General features: G+C 44.1%; 2 protein-coding genes across 3 annotated transcripts in view; one reads left to right on the forward strand and one right to left on the reverse strand.

Moving 5' to 3' along the window:
- KNTC1 (kinetochore associated 1) overlaps positions 1-6,233 on the forward strand; it is a 31,510-nt gene extending 25,277 nt beyond the window's left edge. The window contains exons 53-64 of the mRNA XM_027878660.1: positions 197-275; positions 750-868; positions 1,206-1,341; positions 1,640-1,735; positions 2,382-2,438; positions 2,753-2,807; positions 2,896-2,959; positions 3,703-3,832; positions 4,641-4,730; positions 5,025-5,170; positions 5,419-5,509; positions 5,781-6,233. Coding sequence (XP_027734461.1) covers positions 197-275; positions 750-868; positions 1,206-1,341; positions 1,640-1,735; positions 2,382-2,438; positions 2,753-2,807; positions 2,896-2,959; positions 3,703-3,832; positions 4,641-4,730; positions 5,025-5,170; positions 5,419-5,509; positions 5,781-5,822 — 1,105 coding nt within the window. The 3' untranslated portion in view covers positions 5,823-6,233. The remainder of the gene's footprint in view (positions 1-196; positions 276-749; positions 869-1,205; positions 1,342-1,639; positions 1,736-2,381; positions 2,439-2,752; positions 2,808-2,895; positions 2,960-3,702; positions 3,833-4,640; positions 4,731-5,024; positions 5,171-5,418; positions 5,510-5,780) is intronic.
- Positions 6,234-7,121: 888 nt separating this feature from the next.
- VPS29 (VPS29, retromer complex component) lies at positions 7,122-10,606 on the reverse strand. Of its 2 annotated transcripts, XM_027878661.1 has the most exons (5): positions 10,546-10,594; positions 10,159-10,170; positions 8,207-8,398; positions 7,768-8,003; positions 7,122-7,470 (listed from the first exon to the last, which is right to left on the reverse strand). In XM_027878661.1, exons 1-5 carry the CDS (start codon positions 10,546-10,548, stop codon positions 7,353-7,355), a joined length of 561 nt encoding a protein of 186 aa, XP_027734462.1. In that variant the 5' UTR covers positions 10,549-10,594; the 3' UTR covers positions 7,122-7,352. The 2 variants fall into 2 exon arrangements, with proteins under 2 accessions (XP_027734462.1, XP_027734464.1); XM_027878663.1 differs by lacking the exon at positions 10,159-10,170 and having other exon boundaries at positions 10,546-10,606.
- Between the last annotated feature and the right edge of the window lie 163 nt (positions 10,607-10,769).

Consider the following 10,769-nt stretch of genomic DNA (forward strand, 5'->3'; position numbering starts at 1 on the left):
TGTGTCATGGAAAGCCATTCCCAATAACTTACATCTTAAGAGTAGCTGCTTGGAGGTTTTCCCCTCCTTTCCTATATCCTTGGAATGTCATATCCCTGATCTCTGTGTGGCAGAGAATTATCTACATTTCAGTGACAATGGATGCCCTGTGTTTCAGTGGCTGTGCTGGCACTAAAAGCAAACCTTGTTTTTGCAGAGTGATTTACCTGCTTCAGTCCTGCCCCATGGATTACAGTTCAAGGCTGCTTTTTGCAATCACAACTTCCACCACATCTGTAAGTTGCTGAATTCTAATTTTAGCTTGATCCTCATGAAACTTTTACCTCTTATTAAAATCAAGTGCTGTCTGCTCAGCTGCACAGCCTTTCCACCTGAGGCCTTTTAATCTGCATTTTCAATAGTTGGTAGATTTGCCTGAGCTTTGTGTTTCTCTCCCTCCACCAGCCTTTGGGGTAAAACTGTGGGTTTCACTGAATTTTGCTGTTGACTGTCAAGAGCAGCCCTTGAAACTCCGGGTTTTCTGAACTCATTGCTGAAACATTATCTGAAAACATCTTCATTAACCACATCCTAGAACGTTCTTCAAGCCTGTGTAAGACATTGGCTCGCTCTGCCAATTCAAGCAGAGCGGTGACATTCTTTGAGCAGAGCCTTAACCTGCCGCTTTTCCCTCTTCCCAGCTGTATTTGTGATGCTCCATATCACAAACAAATATTTTCTTTTCACTGCTGGTTTTTTCCCCCCCTCAGCCCATTGGTGTCACTCAGCTGACATTTGCTCACAGGAGCAGAGCACTGAAGTGTCTGCTCCACTTGGCAGATGCCACCACCGTGGAATCCCTCTTCAAGAAGCCCATTGAGACAGTAAAGTAAGATCAACTTTCCCTAAAATATCCCTCAATAATAACGTTTTGATGGAAAAAAAATCTCTGTGCAAGAATGAAATTGGGGTTGCAAGAGTTGCAGTAACTGGTTTGTCTGTAGGGATGATCCTGCTCATCCATCATCCAGGTGAAAGAGCTTTCCCTGAGCAATTAACAGAAAGATTTTTACTTCATTAGGATCATCATTATAAATACAGGTTACATATTAAAGCAACAGAAGGACAATTGTCAGTACTATCCCAAGGCTGAGTGCATGAATTAAAACATAATTCTCCCTGTAAACCTCATTAACTCCTGCCTTGGGGGTTTTACTTTTTTTCAGGTATTATTTAAGGTGCTGCATTTACCTGGCAGAGTTTGAAATCCTGAATATTCCATACACTTATGAATCCTTCCATAAGAGTCCTAAGGAGGGGATGATCAAAGGGCTGTGGAAGAACCACAGCCACGAACCCACGGTAGGATTTTTAAACCCTTGGGGAGTTTTGGAGTGGGTTTTTTGGGGGGGATTGCCCCCTTTGTGCTTCCATGTCCTCTGGCACTGACAGAGAAAAGCTTTACCCTTCCTCCAATCGGAAAATAAAGTGACATCACACACAGGGAGGTTTTTGGCTTTTGCTGATGTGTGTAAATTGACTTTGAAAGTGGCTTTTTTTGTGGCTTTTGAGGAGTTAAATCTCAAATGACCCTGGCAAGCAGGGAAGGGCTTGAAGACCACGAATGTTTGTGAAAACAGCCTGTCCTTGGTCCCCTCAGGCCGTGAGATTGGTGACAGAACTCAGTTTGGACTACAAAGTGTATGACCCCCAGCTGTGGAATGGCCTCCTCCAGAAACTCCTGGCCTTCAACATGGTAAGGAATTGCTGAGCCAGGTGGGAAAAAGGCTGGGTTTATCCACTGGGTTCAGAAGAAGGGGATAAATTCATGAACTTTAAAGTACTGTGACCAGTTATTGATAATTAACACACATACTTTGGGCTCTGAGATGCTGAGCTGGGGAAGATTTGAGGGATTTCTGGTTTAGCATTGAATTTTGCTCCTAAATGGTTTGGGTGGCAAGAGCAAATCCTGTGGTAACAAATTAAAAACTTCCTTCACGTTATTCCAATTTTATAACATAACATGCCTGTTTTGGTGTGCAAATATATACAAAACTCTACAGATATGTATTTCCATGTGTGTGTATACACACAGACAAAAACATGACCCCTAAAATGTTATTTATAATTGCAGCAACCCTGATTGTTGTCAGTCAGAATCTTAATCACCTCTGATTGTCAACCTTTATGTAATGATGCTACAGCCAAGGAGGTAACAGATGTACCTGGCAATGGGGTTGATAATTTAATTTACTGAACTATAAAGCAGATTTCCATATGTGTCAAAGGTACTTCGAGGAACTCCAAGTGTGCATCCTACAGCCCAGACAAGCATAATGTAGATTATTGCCAAAGCTTCCAAAACACCCAAGTATTTTAAAATCCATTTTTTTTCCCAGATTCAGTATCTAAGAAGAGTTTTGACAGCAATTGCTGGGATTCATTCCTTATGGGAGGTAAGTAAATATCCTTTGACTTCCCATCTTTTTTCTTACCTGCCAGGAATTCAGTGTGTGTGTGTGAGAGCCATGAAAAAACCCTCTTTGAACAACCATTTTTCTGTACAAGGCAACAAATCAGCAAACCCTGGACAGAACCACTTTGCCAGCAGTCAAACCATGGCCAGATCTGAGAGTCTGAGCTGAGGAAAGCGATGTTAGGGAAGAACTCCTGCCGAGTTAGGAAAGGAAACACTGCTGAGGGGGGTTGTTTACAACACTCTGGGTACTAAATGGATGGGGTTGTTACTTTACAACTTTGTTGCCAACAGATTCCCACCTTCCCTCGGGCCTGGCGCAGCGTGGTCCTGTCCCCCCTGCTCACAGGTAGGGCTGGGATGCTCTGTCCTGCTCCTGCTCCTCCTCCTGCAGTGCCTGCTCCTGTCCTGACTTTGTCCTGTTCCCTGTTCCTCAGCTGCCTGTCCACCCAGCCCCCCGCAGCTGCAGGAGTGCTGTGAGTGCTTTGGGATGCTGCTCAAGTAAGTGCACAATCCATCCCACTGGCCAGTTTTAGTGGGAAGGCCCAGCTGGGATTTCTCACCAAAGGAGTTCTGGGTTTTGCCTCTTTTGGGAAGGACAGGACAGAAACACAACCAGAAATTCTGCCCATGTAACTCAGTACCTGGGCTGGGGAAACTCGGCTGGGAACTGCTCTCTGAACTGGGACTGAGAATCAGCAGCACAGGCTGCTGAAAACCAATTGATCTGCCCAGCTGCTCCCCCAGGACTGCTCCTGTCCTGATATTTTTAAAGGACTCAGGGTCAACCCTGAAAGTCCAGTTGATATCTCTCACCCTAAATACTGCACATTTCCTAGAACATCAACACAGAGTATAAGACAAAGAATTCATTTTCCTATAAAGAATAAGTCTGACACAACAAAGACTTATAAGCTGCAGATCTGCAGATGTGGTAACCTATGGTATGAATGTTCCTAAACATCCCGTGCATAAACCACTCCTGCATTGCCTTTACAATGTGAAAAAGCACAAGAAATCATTGCCTTATTCACCATAATCCTCTGATTTGCTCAAAAGAACCAGAGTTTTTTTCTCAAGCTACAAAATCCTCGTGGATTTGTGTCCAGCAACTTGTTTGACCGTTTCTAAAATTAGGAGGAGGTCAAAACATATTGCCCTGTCTGGCTTAAAATTCCCACAGCACCAACCCATCCAGGCAGAGATTCCAGCTGAGAACTTCCCTCCTAATGTCCCCTCTGCAGGTGTCCTGTCCTGGCTGACCTGGATATCCTTGGAATTGCCAAGCAATACTCCCAGCTGGACCTTCCAGCTTTAGCCTTGGGCTGCCTCTTGCTGATCCCTCAGCCTGAGAAGAGAGAGCAGCACATTCAGGTAAAGATTCAGTTTAGTGTCCTGCCTGTGCCAGGGAAATGACTTTGAGCACGCAGCAACTTTTCATTCCACTTTATTTCATTCCAGTTAATTTAAATCTTTGTTTAAATAATTCCCGCTGGCAGCTGCTCAGCATTCCCCGCCCCCCTCCAAAGGCCTCTGCAAGGGATCATGTGAACACTTCCTTCTCTTTTCCTTTCCTTTTCAAGCAAACCCACAGCTTCGAGTCACCCTCAGTGGCTTTGTCAGGTGACTTTGCCTTTTGAGAATTTGAGGATGTGGGGAAAAAAACCCAGCAAATCCTGAGCCATGACAAGTTGTAAGAGAAGTGCTGACTCCTATTTGGAAGAGCTGAAAGCCTTCCAAGAAAGAGTCTTGATCTGCACAAGTTGTGATGTAAAAGCCTTTGCCTTAAGGCCACATTCTCACCATCCAATTCCCTTTCTCTTCTGGTTTGTTCCATTAATTGATGCTCCCCATTGTTCTCCAGCTGAACCAGACTGGCCAGGAGCAAACTGGCACCAGGGAAGGCACCTGAAACTCTCACACTTCCAGTCCTTGCACTCAGAAAGATCTTCCCAAATCCCAGCAGCAGTGCAGGACATCCACTGTGCTGCCAAACAATCTGTAACAGCTGCAGCAAAACATCCTGGGAGAGTTAAAAGCAGCTCCTGGTTTGGTAATTCCATCTTTGCACCTGTAACATCAACGTGTTCCTTGTTCCTGAATGAATCAAACACTTAACAGGGAGAGTTTCTACTTCAATCAGTCACAGAATATTAATGATTTGGAACTTCTTTTTCACCAGGGTTTCTTATCCACTTGTAACACAGAAACTGTGCTGCAGCAAATAGATGAGCACATGGCCACTGGGGAAGTTGTAGCATTTGCTTCTCAGGTAAATAAATAAATTTATTTGCCATTGACTTGGAGGCTTTTCTGACAGATAAAGTGTACCCAGAACCTTTTCCCTCCCCTGACCTCATCCAGCCTTACCTTACATAATGCTCGAAAAATAGGAAATACTTGTAAAATGCATTTTTATTTCTGCTCTGCAGCTGAAAAAAGTAAAAACCTACAAAACTTTACTGTAGAGCCCAACAGGAAAACTCTGAGCTCTGGTCATTCGAAAGTACAATTTCTTACGTTTAAAATATTACTATTTTTCCATTATTGACACTTAAATCTACAGATCAGGTCTTTGGTTTTGGACAGCATCATAAATGAGAAGCTCTATGAAAAATTCTTGCAAACCAAGTATTACCCACTGTTGAAGCAACACCTGACAAGGACTCACAGAATTAAAGAGCTGGTGGATTATTTTGCCAAAAAGAACAGGTAAGTTAAGGAAAGGTAGAACAGCTGCTGCGTTACTGGAATCTCTCCTTTATTTTATTTTCATCGAGTTCAAGTCCCAGAGGTTTTTTAGTATTTATCATCTAAGGACTTTGAAAGTCTTACTAATTTAAGTAAATAAAAATCTCACCTGCAGATTTAAGATAGACTTTTACAGCCATTCAAGACCAAGTAAGAGATTGTTGACAGAGCTTAAATGGCCAAAACTGAGAACCTTTTGCCCTTTCCAGCCTCGATGAAGCAACAGCCCTGATTCAAGAGTATCAAAAGAGGTGTGGAAACCCCACCCTGGCAGACATCCCACCACCTGATCTTCTGAAGGTAAAAGAAGCCACTTCTGCACCTCCTGCAGGACCTTCTCTTTTTTTTTTTTTTTACTAAAGAGAATTTCACTCAACATTTCGCAAAAATACTTTCTACCTGATTAATTTTAGTAAAATATAGTGTATGTAATAAAAATCTGCCTTCATCAATTCTAATAATTAATTTTACCTGAACCAAGTCTGGGCCATGCTGAGCATCAACACTTCCAGCTACTTCCACAGCTCTTCCTAAGATTAATACCTGTTAATATTGTCCTTTTCCCTTCCAGATGTACCTGAATGGATCACAGGAGGCCTGGAACAGTCCTTGACAAGGTCTTGATTTATCCTTTTCTTTCCTCCCTCTCCTGGCAAGAGGAGATTTGTGCACTCACAGCACTCTAAAGAACACCAGACTAAAAAACTCAATGCTTTTACCAAAAGCTTCCATGACCTTTCCACACTTTTTCCAGCTGTTCTAGGCTGTTTCTCCTCCATCCTGCTCATCTTCAGCACTTTAATTTCAGGAAGGATGAAAGTTTATTTCCTTTACTTCTGTGTTTCCCCACATTCCTGCTGGTGGGATCACTCTGAATTCATTCACCACAGCACGACCTTGCACAACTGGGCTATACTCTTTTATAAAACTGGCAGGGGTGAAGTTCATGTAAAATACTCTGTAGATAAACCATAAGTTTAACTATAATGAGCATAAATAAACTTCTGTGCCAATGTTGGCATTACAGCATTCTATACCCCCTTTTTCACCGATGACTTTGTCAGTAAATTGATAATCCAGTCACTCACCTCCCTTAAATGAGGTGTGCCAAGGTTTTCTTCCCAGCTTTGCTGTGTCTGCAGCAGGACAAAGCACCAGGAAGGAGCTTAACTGCATGAAGTGCCAGTCAGAGGTTCCTGAGACACCTGAAATGCCTGCTCTTTGTCCAGGGAAAAGCAAGTTCATTTGGAATAGAAAGAAGTTCCTTAGTTCAGCTCATGACACACAAATAAGGGCTCTGGGCAGAGTTTCCCTTCTACCTGCTGGAAAAGCCATAAACCCAAGGCCAACATCTCAATGTTCTGCTGTGGAAAACAAAGATCCAACTGTTTTGTTGGGAAGTTACAGCAGTGGTGGGAAATGGGGGCTGTTAAATCCCTTCAGTTCCCTGCAGGCACTGGAACAGAACAGCCCACAGTTCCAGCTGTCTTGACCAACCCACCTTTACCTGCAGCAGCAGCACCTGCTGCTGGGATTCCATTCCACACGGGATTCCATTCCTGAGAGCCCCTGGACATGGAGCAGAGGCACACCCAGGAGTGGCAGATGTGAGGCCCAAATAAAGGAAAGCCTCTTCACTGGCTCTGGAGTTAAGGAGAGGATTCATTAAAGACTCAAACTTTCTACAGTGAAATTATGAGGCTTTCAGAACCTACCAAGCCATTTTATTCCTTTCAGTAAATTGAGAGAATGAAACATAAACTGGACTCTGAGGCAAACACAGTCTGGCCCCAGAGCCCTTGATCCCTCTGCTCAAACACCCCTGGGCAGGTGGACACCAAACCCCAGCAGGAGGCACCTCCAGCCACCCCCAACTGCTGCCTCTTCCCCCCAGCACTGCACAGAGCTCAGCTTTTCTATGAAGTGGAGTTTATTACAACGTTAGGAACGGTATTTGGACAGTTATTTTAATGGAGTATTTTACAAATTCATCCACACAGAGAAAAGCAAACACAATGTTGGGTTAAATTCATTACATTGTTGGGCTGTTAGCAATGGGTGCAGGGCTGTAAACTAGCAATCAAGTCTTGGAACTTGCAGTTCAGAATGAGATGGTAAAAATACCAGACAAGCAAAAGCCTTTTTAAGACTTTTTGTACTCGATTCTTTCTACTTTCACATCATCTCCAATTAGCTGATAGACATATGTCACTACCGTAGAAGCCTGGATATCCATCAGCACAAATGAGGGAATGATGTTGCTGGAAAGAGAGGGAAAAAATTCATATTAATTGTGTCTCCAATCCCCTCAGCAGTGTTTTTACCAGTGTTCAGCAGAAATCACTTAGAAGAAAATGGATATTAATTCTGAAAGCACAGCATCAGATGTGAGGCTGGGAGTAGTTTACTCTCATCTGGTCAGTCCAGGAGGTTTAGGAAGTACAAGCATCAACCCTTCCTCTCCCTGACATTTAAACCAGCAGCATTAACCCCTCACCATGAGTTTGCAGCTCTGTTTCGTTCCCAAAAAACCCTCCCAGAGTTTTGCCCACACTCACTTCTCTAAGGCATGGTAGGCTCCTGTAGCTGACCCAGGGTTGATGTAGAACTTGTTCTCATGTTCAAACGCCTCGAATTTGTGTGTGTGCCCTGAAATGAGGATGTCCACATCAAACTGCCTCTGCAGCAGGGCCAGGCTGGCCATGTCACCCCAGGGAATGACCTGGTGGCCGTGGATCAGCCCGATCTTGAACTGTCCCACCGTCACCACCTTCTGCTCGGGGTAGTTCAGGTTCTGGAAATAAAAACCAAGCATTAGGATACAGTCATATCTAAAAATTGATAGCTGTATTTAAAGATTTATACTTAAACAACAACGAATGGAGAGAAAGGGAGAGTTTCTGAACTCATTCCATCACCGCTCTTGGTCGGACGAACCCAAACATCACCTTTAACAGACCCACAAGACCCGTCGTTCCCGAGGGATGTCAAAGTTACCTCATCAAAGTCCCCTCGGACCACGTGGACATCCCCAGCCAGGGTTTTGAGGTAGTCATAGGTGTCCTTGGTGCAGAGGTTCCCTGTGCACAGGATGTGTTGGATCTTGCCAGGAACCAGCAGCTTTTTGAACTTGGCAGGGAGGCTGTTGCATCTGTGGGGGATGTGGAGGTCTCCCAGCACCAGCACCAACTGCCAGGGATCACCAGAGGGGAGAGATCATTACACACACACTAATTAAGGCAACAGTCATCAGCAAACAGCACCTCCTGCCCCTCCCAACCTGGCCTTTTGATGGCAGAGCTACTAAAACAAGGATGAGATGGTGATGGAATATTGCTCTGAGGGAGAACAAGGGCCCTCACTAACCCACTACCTTAAAAACAAGGCTCCAGAATTATCTTTATTTCGGGCAAGGCACAATAACAGGACTGTGTGAGTACTTCATGTGTTTCACACACAACTGGGGATATCACAAACCCTTCTTTCCTCTCTAGCACATGTTCCCAAGCACACACCTGGCCCAGCTGAGGCCACTGCCCTTAAAAAACCCTTCATCTAAATTTCCTTCTACTTTAAACACCTTCTGTTCCCTCCCTTATAAAAAAATATTAAATAGCAGCAAATTTGCAGCGTGTAAATAGGTGACAGGAGGAGTGTTCAGAGCCCACCTTTTAGGAACCACTGAGCAGAATAAGGCTGAAAAACAACCCCAAATTACAACCAGGGCACTGCAGAGGAGCCAAGGCAGGTTATTGCACAGGGGAATTCTGTTACCATTTCTATATATTTCTATATATTTCTATTTATTCACAGCTCAGTACAACAGATGCAAGAATAAAAATGGGATGGGGGCTTCAAAATTAAAAGATTCAGGTGATGCAAAGCCACAGGCTTTAATTCTGCAAATAAAGGTTTAATGCAACACAGCAACAAATTAATTCTGCAGAGATCAGCTCTATCAAGCAGGGGGTGTTATGGCACTGGGAAAACGGGAATGGTGGTTTCCAGATCCACTGTTAACTTGATAAATGGCTCTACATTAAAAATGTTTGTTAGTGAGGCAGCTCCTAAAGTAACAGCCAGCAATTTGTAAAGGACACAGCCCAGATATATTTATATATATAAGAATAAATATAACTGGGCTAAGAAATGGTATTTTTAAATATTTTTTAATCTATTTTTAGGCCATGCAGCTACTTTCTTGCTAATAGTCACCACAAAAGGCAAAAGGAGCTTGGGTGGCTTTTTTGCTTGGTTTTGGGGGTGTTTTTTTCAGATTAAGAACATTTTAATGCCAGCAAAGCCATTTTGGAGACAAACAGTCTGAAGTATTGGTAAAGCAACACCACAGTTCTTTAATCCATGAGTGGCCAATTCAAAACTAAACCAGGAGAGGAAAAATTAAAAAAGAAAAAAAAAAAGACATATTTTTGATGGTCTTTTGAGAGTTCCCAATGAAAAATGCCTCAAGGTGGGTCCTTACATGTGGGTAACAGCGATTTTGATAATATTAATCAAAATTATTTGATTAATAAGTGGCAGTAAGTAAGACAAGATAGTAAGTAAGTAAGTAAGATAAGATTGTCTTACTGATACCTGAGAGACTTAGACGTGCAATACCAGTTATTTGATGTTTAATAAAACTATCCTGCCACTCAAAACACACAACCCCAAACTGTCAGGCCCCACATTCTCCCCCCAAAAATCGCATCTGAGCTCCCATAATTAAAAACAAAAAAAAAAAAAAAAGCTACAGTAACCAACCCAAAACCTTTAATCATTGCAGGCATCTGCAGCATAAAACAAAGGCAGAGGGTATCGAACCCCCTGGGTTTTAGCAGGAATTTGGGTGTGGGTCGAGCAGCAGCCCCTAATTCACCTGCCACTGCCACGGAGGAACACGAAGGAGCCCCTAATACCGGTATTAGCAAAGCCAAGGAGGGACTTACTCTGTGCCCGGCCTGAGTGGGATGGAGGAGTTGATTGCAGACAAGGGGGGTGGAAAATATGATCAATGTTAAACGAGAGGAAGCAACAGAAGAGAAAACACAGCCAAATGAACGCGCAAATAATAATTAATGAATCGTTGATGTTATGAGAGAAGCGTTAAATTAAAATAATAAAAAAATAAAAAATTAAAGCTATTACGGTTAAATTAATAAGGATATAAACGGGGCTCCTGCAGGGACGGCCCGGGACCCGCCGCCCACCCGCTCTGCGCCAGCCCCGCGGGAGGAGGTGATCGCGGGGTTCAGGGGGGGTGCCCGAGGAGGGGTTCCTGGGGGGAATGCCGGGGGTTCCCAGGATTTGGGTTCCCGGTGTCCCCCCGCTCTCACCATCTCGGCCGCTCCGCTCCGGCCCTCCCGGAACCCACCCGGCACCGCCCCCGCTACGGCGGCTGCGAGCGGCCAACACAGCGCACAACGCGGCCTGATTCCAGCCCAGTTGCTGGGTTGGGTTTATCAGTTTCTTCCTTTTCTAGGGGGTTCTGCCCGAGGCCGTCGTGGTCCATAAATCCTGCATTCCTTGTGCCTGCTCTCAGTGGTACAAAGTGGTTTTA

The sequence above is a fragment of the Empidonax traillii genome, unplaced genomic scaffold, assembly GCF_003031625.1.
Source record: "Empidonax traillii isolate 1590-97213 ecotype Southwest subspecies unplaced genomic scaffold, ASM303162v1 scaffold43:size1863611, whole genome shotgun sequence".
Lineage (NCBI taxonomy): Eukaryota > Metazoa > Chordata > Aves > Passeriformes > Tyrannidae > Empidonax > Empidonax traillii.